The sequence below is a fragment of the Fukomys damarensis genome, unplaced genomic scaffold (assembly GCF_012274545.1).
Source record: "Fukomys damarensis isolate Sample0158 unplaced genomic scaffold, DMR_v1.0_HiC HiC_scaffold_21, whole genome shotgun sequence".
Taxonomy (NCBI): Eukaryota; Metazoa; Chordata; class Mammalia; order Rodentia; family Bathyergidae; genus Fukomys; species Fukomys damarensis.
This window is the reverse complement of record NW_022900933.1, coordinates 41,577,683-41,602,401: the sequence shown is the minus strand read 5'-3', so window position 1 is coordinate 41,602,401 and position 24,719 is coordinate 41,577,683. Positions and strand designations below refer to the sequence as shown.

Below are 24,719 nucleotides of genomic sequence, written 5' to 3'. Positions count from 1 at the left end.
TACTCGCCGCTGCGCCGGCGCATCTCGTGACGTCACGGTACGTCACTGCGCGTTCCTGACGCCCCGCCCCTGCGGCGGCCCAGCCCTAGCCTCGGATCCGACAGGTGCGGGCCGGTGAGCTTCAGCCACCTTGCCGGGGACTTGCACCTTCGGGCAGCTGTTCTCATCCATTCAGTCAGTGCGCCCTTAGCGCGCGGAAACGAGATGTTAGCAGCTCGGTTTTGGTTGGGGCTTTTTGATTTTTGGTACTGGGGATTGAAATCAGGGACTTCTCACTGAGCTCAAGCCCCCTCCCCCTTTTTGTTGCGTTTTTTTCAACTGCAGATTATAGCAAAATATGATCAGCTTTGTTATCCATGTATTTTCAGAGGCTTTAAACGTGCATAAGTAGGGAGGGCTCTTTATTTTTCCCCCATTAAGTTTATTGGTACATTTAAAGCAAACAATACAGTTATATTCATCATTGGGATTTTGTACCTTTATATGATATGTCTCGGTTCTTGTTTTTTTCCCATGCCCTCCCTTCACCCCCTTCACCCTTCCCTATTTACAAAGATTTTGTTTCCATTTTTTCCTTTTTTCACATTTTGTCTTTTCCCTTATTTCCCTTCTCCTACCCTTCCCGCTTCCCCTTTAGCCATTTTCTTCCTACTTCACACTCATTTATACCATTTGAACTTTTTTTACACTTTTGGTTTTTCACACCAGAGAAACTATTTGGTATTTACTCCTCTGTCCTTTTTATTTCACTTAAGAGTATAGCCTCAATGTACATCCATTTAGCTTTATGTTTCTGGTTTCTCATTCTTTATGGCAGAATATACTCTATTTTATAGAAAAACCACATCTTCTTTATCCATTCTCCAGTTGATGGGCATTTGAGTTGTTTCCAAGTTCTAGCTATTACAAACTGCTGTTATAGGGAGGGCTCTTTAGAAAAAAAATTTTTTTTAAAGAATAAAACCTTTCAATTTTGCCTTTGTATCTTTTTAGTGGCAATGGTTAAAATGATTTTCGTTTATTCGTTGCAGAATATATGACAGAACCTTAAAAAAGCCTGCTCCATTTCCTCAGTAACGTTTTTTCATGTAACAATGTGTTAAACTTACGCCAAAATGTACAGATAGCCAATTTTTAAGAAAAAAAAATTATACAGTACCCCAACTTAATGAATGTGGTATTTCAATAAATAGCCAATTTTCATGTACATAATACTAATACTTTTCTTTTGCCAATTCGCAGGTTAAAAGTTGTTGCTGGAGCTCCCTGTTTTATACATATTACCTGGTGTTTTACCCACAATGCAGGCTTTTTAAAGATTTCTCTTGTGTTTAAAGCTAAGAACTGTGAAACCACTGCAAGAGGCCAAGGCACATAATGTGACCACATAAGAGTGTGTTCCATTGAAGTGTTTATATAAGGCTGCTTTTTTGTTTCTTATTTTAAGACAGTGTCTAAGTTGCTGAGTTTACCCAGGCTGGGCTTGACCTTTCAATCCTGCCTCAGCCTCCCAGAGTACTGGGATTACAGGTGGGCACCACTGCTCTTGGCTCCACGGCTCAGGTTTGTAGAAAAACTTGATAGAGCTAATTCCCTTCCTCACCAGAAAAAATTATTCAGCCCCCTTATCTACACCTTGAGCCCTCTGCACAATTGCAAGTTGGTCTCCAGGTGCCCCATAAACCCTGTGACCCCCACCACCTCTATTGAAAGACAGTTCATCATTAGTGACATACCCTCCTCTGGCCCCTTGGAACATGTGAAAGGCTGAGTCTAGTCTTGATTGAGGGTAGTGGCTCAGTGGTCCAGTGCTTGTATAGCTTGTTTGAGGCTCTGGGTTCCGTCTAGTTAGTGCATGGAAAATTAATTATATCCCACTATTTAGTTTGGATTTCTTTAGTGACCAGTACAGTTGAACACAATTTCCTGTGTTTATTGACCATTTGTATTTTGTTCTGAATTTTGTTCATACCCTGTATTGTTTTTTATTGGACTGCTGCTATTATTTTTCTGCCTTCTTTGAACATGCTTAAATCATTTAGGTTGTTGCAGATACTAGAAACACCCTTTCAACTCTGCCCGAATGCTTTATGTAAATCAGGTAGGGACAGTTGTATTCCTTGAAAAATCATGGACAGGTTGGTAGTATACTCAAGACTACACATTAGGGGTTGGAAAGCCGGGTTGGCCCTAGGCATCCTGCCCTGCGGCCTGGGCTTTCTGGTATATGCCCAGCCTCTGTGGGCCTGTCTAGTGTTGTCTAATCTTGGCCAGTTTGACTGTTCTTCTTGGAACTTTATGTGGAGTATCTTGGTTAGGGATAGTTGATACCAATTGGCCTTGCTCAGATATGACCAGGTCCAGGAGTTTGAGTGTCTGCAACATTCCACATGGTTTCTGGGCAGCTTTGTGCTAATCCTGAAAGATGGGTAACATACCCCATCCTAAAGCTTGAACATAAGCTCTCAGTTTTTTTCTATGGTTACGAGTCTGTTCAAGGTTCAACCTACTCAGTTTTGATGACTATTCTCTTGGAAAACATCCTTTTCAGGAGATACCTGCTATATTTCCAACAAAGAACTACTGGAGTATAAGACAGAAAGAAAATGATTGGGCTGGGGATTTAGCTTGGTGGTTCTGCTGCCTGCCTCACAAGCACAAGGACACGAGTTTAATCCCCCATACCGAAAAAAAAAAAGATTGATGACCCAATTTTTTAGAGGAAACGGACAAAAGATAGGAACAGATACTATCCAAATAGCCAGCAAGCACATGAAAAGTGCCCACATTATTAGCAAGCAAGGTACCTCTGGGTCCTGCAGGAGGCTGAACCTAAGAAGGCTGAGGATGTTGGGTGCTAGGATCCAGCGCTCCCTGCTGGGGAGCATTACTCTGAGAACCAATCACTCTGGAACGCTGTACATTGCTCTCTAGCCTAGGAAGTTCCTGCCAAAGACACGTCCACAGAAACTATGGCAGGTGGCCACTGTGACAGTGGTTTTGTCTCAACTGTCATCTCTCAGAGAAAATGGTAAAGGGCATAAGCAGTTTTTAAGAAGTAATACAAATGGACACAGTGGAAACAGCCCACGTATCCATGAATTGTAGTGGGTGCTTGAAGTGGACAACGTGAGAAGGAATAATTAGAACCAGAGTCAGGGATTTATCTCAGTGGTCCCATTGCTTGCTTCGCAAGTGCAACGACCTGAGTTAGATCCCCAATACCCAAAAAAAAAAAAAAAAAAGCTGTACACAAAACCTGACTGGGTGGTTGGGGGCGAGGTGCAGTGTTACAGGTGCTACCGGGAGCCCCAGGGCTCCTGATCACTTTCTTCACTCAGCTCCTGGCTCCTGGTGAGCGTAACTTTTGTGTCCCCTTTCTGGCCCCAAGAACCACTGTTCTTTGCTGTCCCTTTGGTTTTGGCAACTCTAGAAACCTAGAGTTGTCCATTTGCATTACTTCTTAAAAACTGCTTATGCCCTTTACCATTTTCTCTGAGAGTTGACAGTTGGGACGTGGCCACCTGCCATGGCTTCTGTGGACGTGTTTTTGGCAGGGGCTTCCTAGGCTGTAGCATATGTACAGACAGCTTTCCAGAGTGTACATATCCATATACAGTATTTGTCCTTTATGGGTCCCTTTGAGATCCTTATTTCAGCTCCTTGGATCTATACCCAAAAGTAGTATTTTTTTTTATTTTTCCAGTACTGGTAATGAAACCCAGAGGTGCTCTGTTCTACCGTGGAGCTACATCCCCATACATTTTATTTTATTTATTTTAAATTGCTGGCCTCACACCAGCAATCCTTCTACCTTAGCTTCTCCTGAGTAGTTAGAGTTATGGGCATGTGCCACTGTGCTCAGCAATTTTGCTTTTCTTGATTAGTATATGCTTTCAATACATAATAATTGCATTCATTTTGAGGGACTGGTACATATACATGTCCTGTGTTGATCGTTTTCACACTCCATGCTAATGGGCATGAGGGTTTGATTTACATTTCTCTGACAATTACTGATGTGGGCATCTTTCTGTAGGCTTGCTAGACATTTGTATCTCTTTGATAAAATTCCTTCTCTTCTCTCTCACCACTGGGGCATGAACCTAGAGCCTTCACACTGAGCTATATCCCCACCCTCTTTTAGTTTTTATTTTGAAACAAGGTCCCATTAACTTGCCCAGGCTGGGCTTGAACTTACCATCCTCCTGCCTCAGCCTCCCAGTGTGGTAGGAGTATAGGCCACCATGCTCAAGTTGGTCAAGTTTCTATTCAAGTCCTTTACTGATTTTCTAATCAGGTCGTTTTATTTGTTATTGAGTTGAGTACTTCTATGTTTTGGATCTTGAAACTGATTAAATACATGGTTTGCATATTTTCTCCTTTCTGTTGATAGATTTCCGTGCAGAAACTTTTTAGTTTGAAGTAATCCTATTTCTGCTGTAGTTACCCTTGCTTTTTGTGTTACAATGCCTTCCCCAGTGATTTCTTTTAAGGGTTTTATAGTTTTAAGTCATACACTTATTTCTTTAATCTGCTGCTTTGTTAATTTTTTTTTACATGGTGTAACTCATTTGGACTCTAATGAGCCTGTCTTGTTCTTCATTTTCCTCACACTGTCCTCTTCTCATTGTGTCATCTAGCACCTTGTCGGAAGTCTTTGGTAGTCAGTGCAAGGGCTTTCTATTCTGAATGTTGGTCTGCATGTCTGTCTTTATGCCAGGACTATGCTGTTTTTATTTATTGCTTATTTTTCTTTTTTTTTAAAGGATTTATTTTGTTACTCATTATTTTAATTGTTTCTTTAACTGTAAAAAGAGCTCAAGTCTATATAAATTTACCTGAAGGATTATTCTTGTATTTCCCAGTAGTATTTGGAGATGAAGAGGCTATGTTTTTCTCTTTTTTGGCTAATTTTTAAAGTTGCATTACACTTGGAGTCAAAAGATGTGTCCTGCAAGATTTCTGTATTGAGCAAAGCTTTCTTTGTTCTTTAATACACACCATTCTGTGATGGTTATTGATTTTTTAAAAAGCTTTTATCAGTCCATGTTGGCAGTACATAGTAACTACACTCATGACAGACCTGGTGCATGTACATAACACATCCTATTTCTTCTTACTTCCACTTCCCCGCCCCTCCCTGTTTCTTTGATTTTGGAAAAGAAGGATCACTCTGTAGGGTACAAAACTTAAAACCTGGTTTTTTTTTGGGGGGGTTGTTTGTTTTTTTTGTTTGTTTGTTTGAGACAGACTCTCACTATGTAGTTGAGACTGACTTGGAACTCACTATGTAGCCCAGGCTGGTCTTGAACTCGCATTGATCCTCCTACCTCAGCCTCCCTGAGTGCTTGGATTACAGGTGTGCACCACCACACCTGGTTTAAACTTGTTGTATTAAATTGAGTCAGTGGTGATATGTCTGACTCTCCCTTTAGTCTTGTTTTTCCTAATCGGTCTCAAATTTGAGAGAACTATGTTAAAATTTTCCACTACTTTTTTGAAATTTCTGTTTGTGTTACTGGGGATAGAACTCAGGGCCTTGCACTATTAGACAAGTATTTTACCAGCCATTTTTTAAAAGTGTTATTTTGAGACAATATCTCATTGAGTTGTCCAGGCTGGCCTTGAACTTGCTGTCGTTTGGCCTCAGCCTTCCAAATAGCTGAGTTTATCGGCATGGGCCACCACACCCAGTTTCTTATTTACTATGCTTCATGCTTCATGTGATTCTTTTTTATTACTGTATACCTACAAATTTGTAACTGTTTTTTCTTCTTTGAAATTATTGATTTCTCTTTGTTGTACAGTGCTCATCTTTTTCCCTTTTGATGTCTTCTTTGCTATTACCCACGTGGGTGGAAGTGTGGCTGCCCTCTTGTCTGAGATGTTTATAGCAGGCCTCACCTTACCTTTTTGTTTCAGCTTTTTTCAGGTCAGGTGGGTCCTGGAAGGAGAGTGGGTGCTGGTGCATATCCCTCCTGCTGTCCTGGAAACATGGACAGAACCGACCCATCCTCCTTCCTTGCTCCATGTGTCCAGGGCTTCCCAGTACCCACTAGTGCCCTCCTCTACTGTCCCCTGTCAGTGTACACTTGCAGCTATCCTAGCTCTCTCCTGGCCTTGTACTTTGGCCTTAGCTGTGCTGTTTAGCAAGGTCTTCTGGACAACTTGCTGGACATTCTGTTTTAGAACCCTGTGAGATTCCTTCTGTGCACTATGGCATTACTCTGATGAGCTGAAGTCTTTGCATTGCTTAGTGATCTCTGTCCCCAATCCCAAGGAGGTGCTCACAAGGAGCAGTTGTGTGTATGTGTCCACGCATGTGCCCATCTCCCCTGAAGCATGCAAGAGCCAAGCAAGCCACTTGATGAACTTAGAGAGTGAATTCACCCACTCTGAGAATCCTGGAGAGCACTAGGAGGAGTGTGGTGCTCTCTCATCATCATGGCCAAAGCTGCTGGGTAGACCCCCTCGCATCTGCACCCTGAGAAGCTGGCCTCACGGGCGGGGACCTGGGGCACCTGTGTGTGTGGAGAGGGGTGGGGCCCCCCAAGCCTGGAGGCTGCTGGGCTGTGTGGTCACTGCCCTCTGGTCCTTGGCCGTACGTGTGCAGCACACTGAGGTGGTGTGTCTGCACAGACCCGTGCCTCTACATCCCACGCTTTGCCCACCTGCTGGAATTTGGCGAGAAGAACCATGAGGTGTCGATGACAGCCTTGAGGCTGCTGCAGCGGATGAAGAGAGACTGGATGCATACGGGCCGGCGGCCCTCAGGCCTCTGTGGAGCAGGTATGGTGGGAAATGCGGGCCTACCCCTGGGGTGGCAGCTTTAGTCTCACAGTCCGGCCAGGTGCACTGATCTTTGTGTGTCCATGTGTTGCTGGGGATGGAACCCAGGCCTCATGCGCCAGGCAGGTGCTGTGCCACTGAGTTTCATCCCAACCCTTACCCTTGACCTTGAGCAGCCAAACCTGTTGGTGTGGATTGTATTTCAGGGTGGGCTGGCTGTAGAACTGGCTTCTGTGCCCACGACCCGGCCCACAGGGTCTTCAGCCCTTGAGAACTTTTCACCTCCTTCTGCTGAGTAGCAGACAAGGTCTCAGAGAACAAGGTCTTTGGGTACCCTGACCTTGACTTCAGGTTGTCTGAGCGTGGTGGGATGTCCACTCTCAGCCTGGTTTCGGGTGGTTGCTCTCATGAGATGCCAAGTCCTTGCTGTGGAAGGCACCCGGGACCCTAGTGGGGTCGTTTTTCCGGTCACGCTTACAGGGACGTGCTGCCCTGCCACAGACAGCTTTGTGCTTGGCTCCTGGTGCTGGAATGTTCTGGCTGACTTTGGTTGGATCCTGCTTCTTCCCAGGAGGAGCCCCAGCCTGGCAGGGCCCTGGCTTCCTCAGGTACCCAGTTTCTTCTCCTGCTGGAATAAATGCCAGGTGTTAATACTCCAGATACTCATTTCCACTAGAACTGATTCTGATTTGTGCTACAGATTCTGGGCCCTCTCTGTGCACTATGGCCTTGGTGTTAGTACATGGCAAGGTCACACCCTTGTCCTTTGTAGCCTGGGCTTCAGCTCCTGTCATAACCAGTGTTTTCCACACGAGTCATGCTAAAGTTAATCCATATGTTTTGAGTGATCATGTGAAGTCCTCAGAGTTTCTGCTTTAATTATCCTCTTTTTTTTTGTTTGTTTCTTTAAGACAGGGTCGCACTATGTAGTTGAGTCTGACCTGGAACGCACTATGTAGCTCAGGCTGATCTTGAACTCACAGCGATCCTCCTGCCTCAGCCTCCTTAGTGCTGGGATTACAGGCGTGCACCACCACGCTTGGCTATTCTCCTCATGTTTAAAAGTAGGACATGCTGCGGCTGAGCCCCAAGTGGAGGCAGGGCACATCACTTCCCTGGAGTACCTGCACGGTTTGTCTGCTGGGAGAGATGGGTTCCACCTCCCCCCTTGCTCTCCAGGTGATGGTGTCCACTGCCCCGGCACAGACACAGCTCTCCCATGCTCGGTGCCACCTCTGGGGCTGCTGTGGACTCTCTCCTCAGTCACAGCAAGGCTGTGTTCTGAGGACTCTTGTTCTTTTCTAGCCCTTCTCGTTGCTGCCAGGATGCATGATTTCCGGAGAACTGTCAAAGAGGTCATCAGTGTGGTCAAAGTGTGCGAATCCACTCTTCGGAAAAGGTGAGCGCTCCAGCTTACGGCATGTTGCCTGCGGGTGAGGCTGCTCTCAGAGGCCAGCCACACCCCCACTCCACTCACCTTTCTGACCCATGTGAAGCAAGATCTGCAGAGGCTTCTGACCTGCCTGTGTAGGCCCTTTGTCCTCTAGGTGCTGTGGCTCATCCTGGACTTTGAGAGCCCAAGTGACCCATCTCTTCCCTTACGGGCCATCATGCATGTGTACCCAGGGCATAGTCAAGGGGTAGGCATGGCTGTTCTGGTAGGTAACTTACAGCCTGTCGGGGTGACTGTGGTGATGATATGTGCGGAGTTTCTCATAGACCTATGGCCATTGTTGTGCCCCTCACAAGCCTCAGGCACTAGTGGCTGTGCTTCAGCCAACGGCATTTCTTATGCAGTTTCTAGAGGCTGGTAGGGTTACTTCACTTTGAAAAATTTTTTTTAAATGACTTTTTTTTTTTTTTTTTTTTGGTACCGGGAATTGAACTTGGGTCCTTGTGCTTGCAAGGCAGGCAGCAGAACCACTGAGCTAAACCCCTGGTCCCACTCTGAATATTTGACCTGTAGCTTTATTAAAAACTTCTCCATTGAACATTTTGAAGGTTGTACAGAAGGTCTAAGATTCAAGCACAAACTAGTCAGAGCGGTGCAGACTCCCCGCTATTGACTGTTGCTGGGACAGGGCCTATGGAGGCCCTAATGTAGACACAGCCCCATCTCTGTGTAGGCTCACAGAATTTGAAGACACCCCCACTAGTCAGCTGACCATCGACGAGTTCATGAAAATTGACCTGGAGGAGGAGTGTGACCCCCCCTCATACACAGCTGGACAGAGAAAACTGCGAATGAAGCAGGTAGGGCCTTAGGAGGGAATCCAGCCCTGGTATTCCGTGTCTTCGCTCCCTCAGTAAGGTCCATCTATGCCCCCTGGACTTCCGTCCGCCTTGTGCAGAGCTCCCCAGCACCATTCACCCGGGATCGCCTCCAGCCCTGCCACCGACCCAGCCTTGCATTGGGCCTGGTTTGCCCCACAAAGCTCGAGTGCAGAGTGGGCCAACTAGCGAGACATACTTTGGGATGCCACAGAAGTCTGAGAAAAGACAGAATGCCTCCCCCCCCCCGAGGCACCACAGCTGTATCTCCGTCACCATTGTGTCAGTGCTGCACATGGCAAGGGCTGCACTCAGCAGAGGTGGCAGTGGTGGTACAGGGCTAACCCTCGCCTCAGCCTCCCGTCAGGCCCGACTTGGGCTTGATGGAGCACAGTTCCTGAGGAGGGCTGTACCCACCTCCCTAGCTGGGTTGGCACTGTGAGGAGAGGCCTCAGGCCTGGACTTTTCTCCCTAAGTGCTCTTTCTTCTCTTTCAGCTTGAACAGGTCCTGTCAAAACAACTGGAGGAAGTTGAAGGTAATTGGCCAGCCTTTTCACACAGATACTTCAGTTTTGTTAGAAAGTTTGCTTTGTGCTTACTTTCTTCTTTTGACTGATTTCTCCAGGTGAAATATCTAGTTACCAGGATGCCATTGAGATTGAACTGGAGAATAGCCGCCCAAAGGCCAGGGGGGCTCTTGCCAACTTATCGAAAGATGGTGAGTCCTGTCTTGTGGACCTTGTGTATTCCAGGCCAGCGCCCCTGGGGTCTCTCCCTTGCTCACCCTTGACGCCACTCCTCCTGCTACCCCTTCCATGCCAGTCCTGCCCCCAGGTTTTTGATCACTTACTGGTGGTGACATCCTGTATTGAGCATCCAGTTACTCCTAGACACCCATCAACACCCACATGGCCCCCAGCTCCAGCTGTGTCCCCAGCCTCCCAGGCCCACCTCCTGTTCAAGGCCTCAGCTGCCTTCCCAGGCCCCCAGGGTCAGTGTTCTCACTACCAGCTCAGCCACCACTTGAGGGAGATACTCAGTCCTGATCTGGGGTCCCGTGGACGCACAGCCTGACCCCACAGTCTTCTTCCTTCCCTGCTCCCCTTCACTGTGCTCAGGCTACATTCAGGCTCTGAACACTGGTTGTGGGGCTTGGTCTTTACCTGGGCCTTTTGAAGGTACTGTAGCGCTCAAGTGCTAGGCAGAGCTGTCTCATGGGCTGTGTGAAAAGGAAGGAATCCACTGCTTCCTTTTGTCCTTCATGCTTTGCTCTGCACATATTTTCTCTGGACACTGAGCTATGCAGCAAGCTGTCCCTGGGATAGCTATTTCTGCTAAGCTTGGGGTTTGGGATATGACTGGAGCCAGCAGTAGCCTAGCCAGGGCTGTGTCCTCTCCGGATGCTTCGTCATGGGTCAGCACCCCATGTGTGTGCTCAGTGCTGCCTTGCTGGATGTGTGACATTTGGCAGGCAGGCAGATGTGCTCTCAACTCTGATTTGCAGACACTCTTGTCTCTGTCTTATAAGAACTTAAGGATACCCAGTCTGCCTCTCCCCAGTGTGTCTATTGTCGGCCATTTGTCTCTCCCCACCTAGCTTCCTCCTCTTGCGATCAGGTACCCTTCCCCACTAGGCCCTCAGCTCCAAGTTCCAGATCCCTGTGGACAGCACATTGCCCAAGCCTGCTGCTGCCTTCCCTAAGGTCACAAGTGGCATATCCTTTCTCTTGTTTCTTCCACTGCTTGCTGCTTGCAAATGATGCTGATTTCTTGCACTGTCTCTGTGCTGTGTGAAAAGGAAGGAGCACCTGTGTTAGAAGTTCTGTTGTCATTTTCAGCAGTTTTCATTTATTAGGTTTTCTGAACATTTGGGATTTCTTTCTTGAGTCTGGTCATTGCCTGGTCCTGCAGCACCTCACTGAGCCTCAGGGGTGGCAGCAGTCATGTCCCTAGCCCAGCTCTTGGGGACCACTCTTTGTCTATCCTGGTGAGGAAATACCCACCCATGTGTTTCCACTGAGTGTCCCGGGTGTCCTCAGGGTGAGTGGAGAACACGAAGCTTTCTCTGCAATGGATGAATTCAGTCCATGAAGTCTGTCACCTTGATGGTCCCCCGTCAGGCCTGCCCTAGTTCCTGAGAGGCACTGCTGGGCCACAGGGGTCATCCTGGAAGTCTCCACCTGGGCTTCCCGTACTATGGGATCTTATAATACTTCTGATTTTTTTGTTGTGGGTTTTCTTTTTTTATCAGTTTTTATTTGTTTTCTGATTTTTGTTTTCCAGCCAGGATGATTATCCATTCAGCTGGTATTCACGTTTATTTATAAGTTCTCCTGCCCTCCTGGCTGCTGTGTCAGTAGTTCCTGCTGTTACCTTCAGTCTTTCCCCACTGCTTGCACTGCCCTCTCCACAGCTCTACCCTCCAGGGGGTGTTGTCCACCTCAGAAATGTAAAATTGTTTTCCAGTCTCAGGTGGCTTTTTTTGCTGCATGAGGGAGACTAATAAATAGTCTTGGGGAAGGTGTGTCTTCTGACTTGATCATTGTCTCCCCCACCCTTTTGTTTTCTCTTTCTTGAGACAGAGTTTTACTTTGTAGTTCAGGCTGGCCTTGTACTCACTGTGTAACCCAGGCTGGCATTGCGTGCTCAGTGATCCAGATTCTCCCTCAGCCTCCCAAGTGCCCTCACTTGCTTGGCATTAGCTTCCACTTTGGTGTGACATAACCAGGGTGTGTTGCTGCTGCATTTCTCCTCAGTGTGGTTCCAGCTGTGTCAATGTCCATGGGCACAAGGGAGGAAGCACTCTGCATCCCGGGTGGGCAGGCAGACAGGATGGGTATGTGTGGCTCTCACTGTCCCTGCATATTGCGCAGGTCTGCATCAAGTTGCTGTCCTTCAGGTCTCTGGTTCTTTCCCAGTGACATTACATACGGTGGTGGCTGTGAATGATGCCTGGTGGCCAGTGGCCTTTTTGGGACTCCTGAGGGTGTCACCCAGTGCCCCGGCCCCACCCAGGCCTGGTGGCCCACCTGTTAGGGTGAAAACAGGCCCATGCTCCACTCTGTCCCTACTGTCCCTCCTATCATGCTGCCTGCTCGGGACCTTTCTTACATAGCAGAGACCTGGCTCAGCTATTTGCTCCAATCTGAAGAGCTTTTTATTTTAATAGCTGAAGGAAGCTAATTTACTTACTGAGTAGTTTTTTTGTTTGTTTTCTTTTGTATTGGGCATCAAACTTGGGACCTTCCCCTTGTGAGGCAGGCAGCAGCACCACTGAGCTAAATCCCTGGCCCTGAGTAGTATTTTTGCATGGAGACTTGTGTCTCTGGTAATGGTTTTGTTTATGTAATTTCTTCATTCCATTGTGTTTGGGGCAGTACTGTATCTCTTCACAGCTGCCCCAATCATGACATAACAGATATGTTTCTCCTTCCCATCTCCTCCTGCTGTCAGCCTGCTTTGTCTGCTGCCAGTCTGGGGCACAAGTGGGAGCTGGCATGGCGGTAGGAGAACAGAGACCATGGGCCCAGTGCCCTAGGGCAGTTAGGCAAGCGGGCAAGACTGAGGTTCTAATTTGGGGCTGCTGTGGGGTGGAGGAGGGGGGCTTGGCAGGTAATGTGCTGGCATATGGCATCCTCTCCTGGGTCCTAGGCCTGCTTATCTTGGGAGGAACTGCATGCAATAGCCTGGACCCCTGTGGGTTACACCTGCATTGGGCTGTCACTTCTGAGCATCTGCCTGCCCCCAGGGAGGCATCTGTGCAGACTTGTGCCCTCCTGGCACATGAAGTGCTGGCCCTGAGTGCTCACTAGAACACACTTAGCAGCTGATGCAGAGAGTGAGATGTTTTCAAATGTGTCTTTCAAGTAAGTTGACAATCTGATTTCTAAGGCATTTTGAGGTGTGATTGGCACATAACAGACCATACTTAATTAAAATGAGTCATTTGGCTTTTGAGTTTTGCTGCATGCATGCACCTGTGAAGCCATCATCACACATCAGGCCACTCACAGTCCTGTCACTGCTCTCGTCTCATGACCTTTGCAGTGTACCCCACCTGGCCCCCATCTGCCACTGGTGCTTTCTGTTCCTAAAGTAGTTGTGTTTCTAAACTTCTGTGCCAGAGTCTTTTGTATGCCTAGCATGCACTCTTTTATCTTCTGGCATAATTATTTTGAGTCATTTATCAATCACTTATGGCTTTTTATTATGGTGTAACAGACTATGAATACACTGAGGTCACTTATCCATTCATCGTTGAGGGCTTGTTTTGTGTCATTACAAATACTCTGAACACTTGTGTGTGGTCTGTGGATATGAAGTGTTTTTGTTTTGGTCAAGGAGCAGAATTGTGGGGTTTTTTGGAAAGTGGCACTTGAGCCTCTAAGAACCTGGCAGGTTTCCAGAGCTGCCACAGTGTTGCATTTCCTCATGAGCTCCTGACGGTCCGTGCCCTCCAGCTCAGTATGGTGTGCAGATCCTCTGGGGCCACACAGTGTGGTGCCTGTGGTGTGACCTGGTAGCCTGTGTTTCTCCGTGAATGTCCCAGAAGCATCTTCTCATTGCTCATGGTGATGTGTTTCTCCCTGGAGTTGGGGATTCCTCATGGGTTCTGCATCCCCCTTTACTCCACACATGACCTGCAGAGAAGCCTATGGGTCCCTTTTGTCATGACAGTGTCATTCAGAGGGCAGATGTTCTTACTTCTTCCAAGATCCATCTTAGCATCTCATGGATTCTGCTTCTCGTGTTATGTCTCAGCAACCTGAAATCTCAAGTCTTGGACACTACTTTTCCGTGCAGTGTGTGTGCTGTTAGCCCTCATCCGAGGCCTGAGTGCATTTGGGGTAGCTTCTGCACACAGTGTGGTTTGGCCAGGTCATTCGTAGGCAGAGAAGCCCAGTGCTTCTGCTGGCAGGACCATGCTTTCTGTGCTGCATCAAAGACGTGCTTTTTGCTGGTGTTTTTCGGTCTTGGTTATTTTTGTAGCTTGGCAAAAGTGTTTCTGTCGCAAAAGTGGCTGTCAGACTCCTATTGACAGGTGACTTGTAAATTGTGTCCCCAGGCTTGGTTGAAGATACCACATCCAGCCTTTTTGGTGAGGAGGACGCTGAGGATGAGGAGCTGGAGGCAGCTGCTAGCCACATGAACAAGGACTTTTACCGGGAGCTTCTGGGTGGAGGCAGCGGCAGCTCGGATGTCGTGGAGAGTCCTGAGGAGGGAGGCCAGCCCTTGGCCCTGGAGTCCCTGCTTGGACCCCTTCCCACAGCAGCCAGCCTGGGCATCTCAGACTCCATCCGTGAATGTATCTCATCCCCAAACCGCGACCTCAGTGAGTGCTCATGGGGCAGTCAGGGACAGGAGGTGTTTCCGGTCTGTCCAGTCTCTTTCATGGAGTAAACCAGAAGCTACTGTGGTCTTCTGAGAGAGAAGTGTCCTGGAAGGGTGAACTGGGAACCACTGTGATCTTCTTATAGAGCCTGAATGAGGGGCAGAGTCAATGCTTGTCTCTCTCCTGCATTGTCAGGGCCCTGAACTAGAGCCTGAGCTTAGTAGCTGCAGCAGTCCAGAGGAAGAGTGGGGTCTGAAGGCTGCAAGGACTAGTGCTACTCTCCTCCTCCCTTAATGGCCGTGGCAAAGAGCCTGCCCTGGGTGGCCTGTCCATTCCCACTGTCAAGAGCATTGCTTACTGAGCTGGAGCACCACAGGGATGAGCCCCGAGCAGGGAACAGTCACCCTGCCATATGGTGCCAGGTGCCTGCTGCTCCTTGCCCATCCCATGTTTTAAAACCACCAGGCTAGGCCAGCCTTAAGGAAGGGCCAGAGCAGTAAGAGATATAGCAGGGCTGGTCGGCCGTTTCTCCATTCTCCTCAAGAGCAACCTCTTCTTCAGTGTATCTCTGGGTGCCTTTTGCAGCATGCCACTCAGTCACAGACAGCCCCTGGGACATTGTGCACCTTTCCTGGTGTCAGGGCTGCTGAGAGAGCAGTGGACAGAGGTAACCAGGGCACAGTAATCCCAGAGCAGGAAGAGACTGCTCCAGTATGGCTGGGAGAATACAGGGAGTGTGGCAGACACAGAGGGTCCAGGCCTTAGTGTGAAGGCTGAGGCAGGAGGGTACCCCAAGTAACCTGCTCAAGGGCTCTCATGAGCACAGCCTGAACTCCTTTGGTGCAGACTTTGCCCCTGGCCACACTGTGTCCAGAAGGCCAGGAGGCTTCCTGAGCCTGGACTCTGAAACTCACCCTCATATCTGCCCCTGCCCTGCTGGCCCAGGTATATCTCACTGCTGGGTGGGAGCTCAGGTCCCCATCTTGCCCCACAGCAGGGGTGTTGGGCTTTCTCTGCATCTGCAGCCTGCCTTCCTGCCTGCTCACTTAGCACTCACGTTCTTGCTATCCCCTGCAGCATGCACACATTCTGTGGGGGAAGGGAAAGAAGAGGCTCAAGCTGTGTCTCATCACAGGCAGAGGCCTGGATGGCCCAGGCGATATTTGCGCCCCTCTGACAGGGCTCGCCCTGGGTGACACTGATGTGGAACTTCCCTCTAGAAGACACCTCGGGGGACGGTGAGCTGGACCTCAGTGGCATTGATGACCTAGAAATCGACAGAGTAAGCACTGCCTCTCACTGTCTCAGATGTCAGGTCCTAGGGGTGAGGGCTCCTAGCCCAAGGCCTTTTGCTGCCTCTGGCCTCTCAGGACCCTGTGGCTAGAAAGGGAAACGGAGTTCTATGTTGAGCAGAAGCCTATGTTTCTTCTTTTTAAAAATTTAAATATATAGCTAGGCCCAGGGGCTCATACCTGTAATCCCAGCACTTTGGGAGGATGAGGCAGGAAGATTGCAAACTGGGCAACTCAGAGACTCAGTGAAACCCTGTCTCAACTGAAAAAAAGGCTGGAGATGTAGCTCAGTGTAAAAAAAGCCCTGGGTTCACTCTCCAGTACTATCTCCACCACCACAATAATAATAATATATGAAGAGAAAGTTAATTTGTTGGTGTGGGATCTTAGAGTACACTTGGAGTGCAGAAGTTCCCGGCTGAAGCTCTTCCCTGTGCCCACACAGTATATTCTGAATGAGGCGGAAGCCCGGGTGAAAGCCGAGCTGTGGATGCGGGAGAATGCTGAGTACCTGCGAGAGCAGAGGGGTAAGTGCCCCTTGCTTGCTTGCCTGACTAGGGCACAGGCCCTCACTGATGCAGCCCGCTTTGTCCAACTTTTAGAGAAAGAAGCAAGAATAGCGAAGGAGAAGGAATTGGGCATCTATAAGGAGCACAAGGTAGGTGTTTCCCAACCCGCCTGGGGTCCAGCTGCCCCCCATGCAGCACCGGAGCAAATGGGAGGGGAAATCTCTGTAGACTGTGCCTTCCCTGCGACCCTAGGCCAGGCCGGACAGGCAGTGGGAGGCTATGTGCTCTAGACCCCACACCGCATCCCTGGCTGCCAGGTTGCCCTGATTTAGCCATGTGTATGGTGCAGGCTCCATCACCAATGGACCTGCCCCCCAAGTTGGGGTGAGATCCCAGTATGGGTGTCAGAGCCTTGGAGCTAGACAGAGATCCCTGGCCTTGAGCTCCTATGGAGAATTTGAAGGTCCTGTGTCTGTCCTTTTGTTTGATGATGTAGGAAGGTCTGTGCCCTCCCTTCCATGCTGGCCATTGCAGAGCCTGACTCAGCTGCTCACTTCAGATTACCCCAAAGCATAGAGTATGGCAATTGGGGCCCAAGATGTGCCCCCCTCCCTGCACCCAGCAGCATGTTCCATACCTTGAGACCTGCTGGGCACTCTCTTCTCTTTTCAAGGGCAGCTGTGCTAGGGTAGTCAGTGTGCAGGAAATGAGGTGGAAAGTGGCACAGCTAGGTGTCCTAGTGAGGCCCGAGGAGTCCTTGCTGGCTCCCCCAGGTGCTGCAGCTGCCATATGTGAGACCAATCACAGGGTGCAGGTGATGGCCCACAGGAGGCCTCACAGTTGTGTTTCACTCAAGCCTAAGAAGTCTTGTAAGCGCCGAGAGCCCATCCAGGCCAGCACTGCCAGGGAGGCCATCGAGAAGATGCTGGAGCAGAAGAAAATCTCCAGCAAGATCAACTATAGCGTGCTTCGTGACCTCAACAGCAAGGGTGCAGCCAGCCCCCAGAGGGACGACAAGCAGCCTGATGAGAAGGGCAGCACCAGGAAGCTATCATGGAGGAGAGCGGCGGCCAGCAGGAACAAGGCTGACCCTGGGACCACTGTGGGGAAGAGGTACCATCCTGTTCCTTGGACTAGCTGTCAGGGTTGGGTTGGAGGCTCAGGAGCTATGCTGACCCTGCCCCATTGTATGCTGGGGCTGACAGGCTGTCTAAGTGTGGTGTGGACCATGTCCTGACTCCCCTTACCCAGCAACATCAGGTCTGCTCTGTCTTGAGGCCAGGGGATGCCCAGTGGGATGGCCAGCCACCAGTCCATGCCCCCTCTGGTCATCTTGCCTGCCCTGCTGTAGGGAGGTGAGAGCTGGCAGGTGGGTGTGGGTGGAGGTGGTGAGCAGGACCACAACAGCACCTCCTGGCAGGGGATGAGCGTCAGTGCTTTCCTGTAGCTGGGCAGGCAGCCATTAGGCAGTGCTGCAGCTCTCCTAACAATGCCCTAGGCAATGGTCAGTGCATCCCTCCTGTGCAGAAGGTTGAGTGTGGCAAGCATCCCTCTGCCCAGCTTCCTGGTGGACGCTCCCTACCCTGCTCTCAGCTCCATTTCCATCCTAGAAGGAAAGATATGTGAAGGCACTCCTGCCCTGAAGCTGGAGCTAATACCTATCTGTCTCTATGTATTTCTCCCCGTTGTGTCTCTTCCCACTGTGTTGTTCCCTTTTGCTGTTGATAGTGGCTTTTTTTCACAATACTAAAGTAGTGGTCTGTGTCAGTTTGCTTATCAGTCTGGCCTTCTTGGGGCTTCTGGGGTTGGTGTCATGCTCAGAAAGGTGTTTTCAGTGTCCAGGTGTAAGGAAAACTGCAGTGAGTTTCCTTCTAATAGCATTGTGGTTTTATTTTTTATATCCTAAGTTTCTGATCCATCTGAAAATTATTTTCGTGTGACTATGGAGTGAGACCACGTGGCTGTTCCAGTGGTTGGACACTGACAGAACTCTGTCTCTACAAAATACCATCTTGGGCTGGGAATGTAGTTCAGTGGCATTGCACCTGCCTGGCAAGCACAAGATCCTAAGTTTAATTCCCAGTACCGGGAAAAGAAAAAACACCCGTCTTGGTGCTGCCGGAGATCCCTGTGTTCATGCATGCCATCACCGAGCTGTTGATTGTCCTCCTGTGCACGATATGGTGATGTTTGGTGGGCCAGGTCCTTAGGAAGACATTCTCTGTGGCTTGTTCATTTTCCCTGAATGGAGAATCAGGCATCCAGGACAGGCCTTCTCCCGCTGCCACTTTGCCTTGTTCATTGGGGGTTACTGTTATGTCGCCCACCTTGGGGACACAATTGGCCTGGGATCTCCTAGAGAGATCTAGACCTGCTTCTCCTGCAGCAGTCTCCATGGTGCCTTCAGTTGCTTCTGTATGAGGAGTAGCATTGTCCCCTCTGTCTACTCTTTTTCCTGCTGTGGTTGAGTCCTTTTCCTTAGCATTCTGACTTCCAGGTGGCTACTCTGTCATCTGCCCATCTGAATATAGAAATTTCCTCAATGGGCTTTTACATTGTCAATTTACTGCTGGGACTGCTGACTTGTGATTCCTTAGTGGGCAGTCAGGACACTGTGTCCCAGAGCAGCCCTTCCTTATAAACATAGCAGATAGTAGCAGTGTGGAGTTGGGAGAGTCCCAGGGCTGGTGCCCCACAGGATCCTCATTGTTACCTGCCGTGGCCCGCAGTGCTAGCTTCTCCTATCAGCTGCAGCCCCACTTTTGACACCTGACTAGACCTGTATGAGCTAGGAGAGTTCTACCTTGTGTGGCAGTTCTGGCCACCTGCTTCATAGCCCAGGTGTACACACGTGTCTTCGCTGAGTGTCCCAAACAGCCAGGACAATTTGTGAAGATCTGATCTCCCGAAGTGGGTGCAGAGCCCCAGCACCTATCCATGCTCACTCAGCCTGGGCCCTAGGCAGCATGGGGGCTTCTGCCTTTCTCCATTAGCCTCACTGCAATGCTGGCCCAATGTCAGAGGTTCCCAACCAGGCTGCTGTGGTAGCTCATTTGGGCCACCAGATCTGGCCTGCTGGGGCCCCCTGGGTGGAAGGAAGGGCTTAAAGGATGGGCAGGGAGGATGAAGGACTGACAGCCTGGGAGGCCTCCCCAGAGGGCATCTTGGATGACCCTGGATGCAGTGGCCTTCTCCTTAGGCACCCCTAGTTGTGTCACTGCCATGGAATGGGCAAAGCTCCACCATTCATTTCCCATGTGCCCAAGTCCCCTCAGCCCCAGGACAGCAGGGCTCCGGGTGCCCTGACTGTCACTGTGCAGATACATGGGATATTGCACCCTCTGATGGCACAGGAGCCTGAGCTAGGGAGTGACTGGGTACCCTGTCTGGGTAGATCAGACTACCTTTTTCCTTGGGGCAGCAGAGGAGCAAGTGTGGAGAGTAATGCTTAGTACCTGCTACTGGAAGAGGGACCGTGGTGGGCCCAGCAAGTCCCCTGGCCCCCATCACAGCCCAGCAAGGTGGTGCCCAGCCCCCAGTGCCTGTGGTTGTCAGATGGGAAGAAGCCTGGGGGTCGCCGTCACCCTGGTTCAGGTGTGTTTGTAGGGTTCCACTGCAACATTTGCTGTCAGAGCCAAGAGGTTGACAGCTGGAACTGGCAGTAGGTTTGGGAATGGTGTTGGTAGCTGGTGGCCCCAAGTAGGCCAGAGTGTGAGGCTGGGCAGGACCTCATTCTCTGGGTGCATGCAGACCTCCTGTGAGACCTAGTGGCCGAATCCACTCATGTGGGTTACAGCAGCAGCCAGCCTGGGAAGCTCCCAATATTTGGGGGCTCCGTAGGGTCCACGTTGTCCCCAGGACTGATCCAGCACGTCACCAGGCAGGGCTGGGTGTCAGAGTCTAGCAGCAGAGGTGAGCCCAAGCCCTCCCCTGCCCACTCAGCTGTGCTCCACAGTGGACGGCTCTGTCCTCCAGCCTTTCCCCACAGGCCCAGCCTCCATTTGGCCCGCACTTTGACCAGGGTGTGGTAACAAGCCTACCCTTCCTCAAGTGGATGGCCTGCCCCTCTTCCCCTCTGAACAGCCTTGGCCTGCTCCTGTCCCCTGTGGGCATTTGTGTGAGGCCATCTCTGTTTTGGGGGTTTTGAGGATGGAAGGCAGGCCTGGTGCAGGGTGCTGCTATGCACCAGGGCAGGGAGGCTGGGTCTTGGTGCACCCCTTCTTCCCTGCCTCCTCTTTTTCCTTGGGGACTGGCAATATGGAAAGAGCTGAGCACGGCTGCACTGTGTGGGCCCTGCCCATTACCTTTACACTGTGTCCAGAAGTGTGGGGCAGGATAGACTGTCCAGACTGCCAGCCATGTAGCACCCGTGGACCAATCAAGAAGGTAGCCAATGTAAAGGTACAAGAGCCCAATGATGAATGTAACTGTACTGTATACCTAAAATGTACCAATAAACTCAATGAGAAAAAAAAAAAAGGTAGCCATTAGGCCTAGGATTTAGCTCAGTGGTTCTGCCACCTGCCTCACAAGCACAAGGTCCTGAATTCGATCCCTGGTACAAAAAAAAAAAAAAAAAAGGAGCTATTGCTGTGGCTTTTGCATCTTTTTGTCACCTACACATAGTGTGAGCCACTAGCAGATGTTGATTAACACAAGATGCACAACAGAGTGGATTTAGGGTAGACATGACCATGCTCCTGGGGGCAGCAGCAAGGGGACACACCAAGAATAATCCAGGAAGGAACAAGTGGGGCCCAGGATCAATAGGGGACCTGAGGGTAGGAACAGAGACATAGGGGAGGAACCTCACCAGACACCAAAGTGGACCACACACCCAGCGTCAGCCAGAGAGGCGTTGAGCCAAGAACAGTATCTGCAGCCACTAGACCAACTTGGTCTGTGCCACGCAGCACCAGACATGGGCCTCTGAGCCCCAGCTGGTGGACATTCAGCAGGCAGGCCAGGCTGAGGCCACACTGTATTGTCTTTCAGGTTGAGGCCTCTGGTGTCTACACAGCCAGCTAAGAAAGCGGCCATGGGAGAGGTATGTGTCCTGGTAAACAGTGGGAAGGTGAGGGCCAGCCATGAGCCTGCAGCTGGGGGCTGAGGGTGAGGGTGAGGGTGAGGGTGAGCTTGGGTCCTTGTTGCCTGGGTCCTGCCCTGCAGGTGCTAGGGCCTGGATATCTTGTGCAGCCTGCTCCATAGCCCCAGGAGACCACAGGGGCCAGTGGACACAGAGCCAGCCTGCCCCCGACCAGTTCAGATATGGGGCAGCAGTGCTGAGACCCACCTAGGGCCAGCCTGCAGGGGCCAGGAGGGCAGCCTGTGTGAGGCTCCCGCCCAGGCCAACTCTCTTCTTCCAGGCTGCGTTCCCAAGCTCCCCAGCTCTGGGAACTGAGCTGGCCAGGCCAGCAGTGGTGCTGGTGGAGAGTGGCCCAGTGTCCTACCACCCCGAGGAGGTGGCTGAGGAGGACGATGCAGATGAGGATGATGGGGAACCCTGCATAAGTGCCCTGAAGATGCTGGGCAGCAACGGTGGGTGTACCCCATGTGGTTGGTGGGTGGACACAGGAACTAGATGGAGGAGTAGGGCTTCAGAGAGATACAAGCACAGACCATGTGCCATTGGTGAAGCCTAAGCTCAAGCCATGAACTTCAGACTAGACTTCTCTGGAAGAAAGGTCATTTGAACTAAGTGGCACTGTGTTGGCCATGTTGGGCCTGTAGCCCTTGAATGTGGTGGAAGTAGCTGGCCTGGGCGAGAGGTGCCAACTGTGAGGGATGCAGGCTCCAGGCTCACTGGCATGAGGGGTTACCCATGTGCTCACTTTTCACACGGGCCTTATGAGAAGCCTAGACCCCATACTAGGCTTCCACAAACATGAAGCGACCAGGAGACCTCCATGATGCAGCCTGGGTTGGGTCCCCAGCATGTCCATTCTCCCATGATTATGCTTTGCAGCTTACGGCTGTGACGGTGATGATGATGATGGCTACTGAGTGTGACCTCAAGACCAGTGGCATCCTGACTGGACCTGAGCACATCTCATGGGACTTGGATGGGCCCCCAGGCATGGACACCAAGACTTGGGACCAGCCAGCACCTCCTGCTTTCTAGGAAGCCCTTGTCCCACAGCCACATGTGGCCTCTATAGCACTTAAATATTGGACCATGTTTGAGCAACATAAGCAACATTTCTACCCAGCAGGGGAAGCTGGACCTACTGTGTCTGACAGGACATTCCAGGAAGTGCCTGAGGCCTGGGTCCCACATTGTGGCCCAGCTTGCTATTCCTGGCCAATGGAGAAACTCGGAGGTGGGCACTGTCATGTCCCCAGTGTGAGGGAACTGAGGCATAAGAGTGCCTAGCCCAGCCTGTCAGCCCTGCACTCCAGGACTCCGCTCTTATCCCACAACCTGAGGGCTCTTTTACCCCTCTGTTGGCCGCCTCCTGGGAAGGTAGTGCAGGCCAAAGTCTTGGGTAAGCAGGCGTACAAGGGTGGCCAGCTGTTCCTACACTTAGTGGCCACATGAGTCTGGAACTGATTGTTTGCCTTGAACCTCCCTCCAAGTGGCACAAGCTCCCCACTACCTCTGGGGCCCCCTCACTGCTAGACATCATAAGGGGGGGCACAAGATACGGAGTCTGGACCTGGTACTGGCCCCGCCCTATAGCCTTGGAGCCTCTGCTCTGCACCAGGGCCAGGGGCAAGTACTGGGGCATCCTGGGGCTCAGGGCTCTGAACCCCCACTTCCCTGGCTGTGGCCCAAGGGTGGGGAGGGCAGGGATTCTACCTGATGTAGGGTAAGGGTACTGGCCTCCAGGTGGGTGGGCTGGGTATCCTACACTGCTCTGCATCTGGGCTACACCCTAGCCAGTGCAGAGATAATGTGTTGGGACCTGAAGTCCCCAGGCTGCCTCCTGCCCCTCTGCAGCCAACCTAGTCCCAGAGCTGCTGCACACCAAGTGAAGTGATGCAGAAAGACCTATACCTGAGCAGAAATTGGCTAAAGTGCGGCTGTGATTTCATTCAGTGTGTCTGGCTCTGTGGCTGGCCTCCAGCGTGGCACATCTGACCTGTGGTTTCCAGCATACCTTAGGAACAGGTGGATGATGGGGCAGGTCTTTAGGATTCCCCACAAGAAGTCTCCATGGGAGCAGGACTTCCAGTCCTTCAGTTTCAGCTTCCTGGGCTCAGGCAGGGACCCAACTGTGTCTCAGGTCAGGAGTTGGGGCTGCTCCCTCCCATGTGGCCCACCTTGGCCTTATGAATGGAGAGAAAATGCTAGAAGCCCCCAGGCTACCCTGGGGGGAGGAGTGCAGATTCCTATGTCATCCCCAGACTGGCAGTTGATATGTGGGCGTGGTGGAGGTGAGGATGGATATGGATGTGCCTCCAGATGAGAGCCAGAGGGTGCCGGGGAAGGGTGCACATGCAGGGCCACTCACCAAGTCCTGAACGGTGAGAACAACACCTGGACGTGTGGGTCAGGGCAGGCAGGGCTCACTGCCTGCCCATGGGGAGCAGAGGGTGCTGGGGCCAGGCCAGAGATGGCGGCTGTGCTGTGCTAGAGAGGGCAGGTGTGGGGGGCTTTGAGGTAAGGTTGGTTTTGGAAAAGGAGAATGGAAAACCAGAATCAGGGGTCCTTCAAGGCTTGAGCGGCAGGGCACATGGAACAGTGAGGGGCATCCCAAATTTGGCTTTGGTGGACTCTGTCAGGCTGTGGGTCCCCTGCGGGGAGGTGAGGTGGGAGGGAAGAAGATGCAATCTCCTGTTCTGTGCCATGGGCAGCTGAGTGTTGAAGATGGGTTTTCAGGACTCGTGGAGCCATGGCTAGGGAAGGTGTGTTCCCACAGCTGGAGAAGAGGGGCTGGGCTCACGCCCCACCACAGGCAGAGAGTATCTGTGCTGAAGGCTGGCTTGTGAGCGAAAGGAGGGCAGCGGGGGAGAGGTCAGCACCCTGGGAAGAGGACTGGGTAATGGGTAGGCATCAGTCCCACACAGGTAAACTGAGGCTTGTTACTCCAAGGGGACAGCAGGAAGCACTATAATGCTAGGAAATGGAGGGGCCGAGGCTGTGGGGGGAACAGAGCCTCACTACCCAGGGGTAGCCTGAGCCCTGTGTCCCAGCCTCTGCTGGCACAAGTGTGGGGCCAAGAGGGGCACTCCACCATTCTATCTGCATGCCCCTTCCTGACGTCTGTGCTGGGTCTGTCTTGGGTCTGCTCAGGGTGCAGGGCAATACCTCAGAGGCTTCTGACTTGGGCCCCTTATAGGAAGCCCCAGACTGCATCTGATCCCCAGGGAGCAAGGGGAGAGGAACACTCATGGCCCCTGCTTTTATGCACATGTGAGTATCAGACAGCCAGCAGCCCTCTCTGCTGGCTTTTGTGCCCTCCTGTTGCCTGCTACCCCCATGAAAGGTGGGGTGTCTGGAGGAGGTACCATCAAAGGGTCTGGCCAGCTGGCTGAGCCATGGGACTTGGTGCTTGGTGGCTGCCACCACCCCCAGCAAGG

The 24,719-nt window shown here is 51.0% G+C and overlaps 1 protein-coding gene across 5 annotated transcripts in view; it reads left to right on the top strand.

Moving 5' to 3' along the window:
- Positions 1 to 23,069, top strand: part of Brf1 (BRF1 RNA polymerase III transcription initiation factor subunit) — a 67,286-nt gene extending 44,217 nt beyond the window's left edge. For 2 of the 5 annotated variants that reach the window (XM_010607352.1, XM_010607349.2), the window contains 13 exons: positions 6,643 to 6,792; positions 8,098 to 8,191; positions 8,919 to 9,045; positions 9,560 to 9,599; positions 9,689 to 9,781; positions 14,129 to 14,395; positions 15,616 to 15,677; positions 16,133 to 16,214; positions 16,290 to 16,345; positions 17,053 to 17,309; positions 21,192 to 21,243; positions 21,563 to 21,734; positions 22,162 to 23,069. In XM_010607352.1, coding sequence (XP_010605654.1) covers positions 6,643 to 6,792; positions 8,098 to 8,191; positions 8,919 to 9,045; positions 9,560 to 9,599; positions 9,689 to 9,781; positions 14,129 to 14,395; positions 15,616 to 15,677; positions 16,133 to 16,214; positions 16,290 to 16,345; positions 17,053 to 17,309; positions 21,192 to 21,243; positions 21,563 to 21,734; positions 22,162 to 22,199 — 1,490 coding nt within the window. In that variant the 3' untranslated portion in view covers positions 22,200 to 23,069. Of the gene's footprint in view, positions 1 to 6,642; positions 6,793 to 7,771; positions 7,924 to 8,097; positions 8,192 to 8,896; positions 9,046 to 9,559; positions 9,600 to 9,688; positions 9,782 to 14,128; positions 14,396 to 15,615; positions 15,678 to 16,132; positions 16,215 to 16,289; positions 16,346 to 17,052; positions 17,310 to 21,191; positions 21,244 to 21,562; positions 21,735 to 22,161 lie in introns of those variants that run through there. The other 3 variants (XM_010607348.2, XM_010607350.1, XM_010607353.3) reach the window with 3 other exon arrangements.
- The last annotated feature ends 1,650 nt before the right edge of the window (positions 23,070 to 24,719 follow it).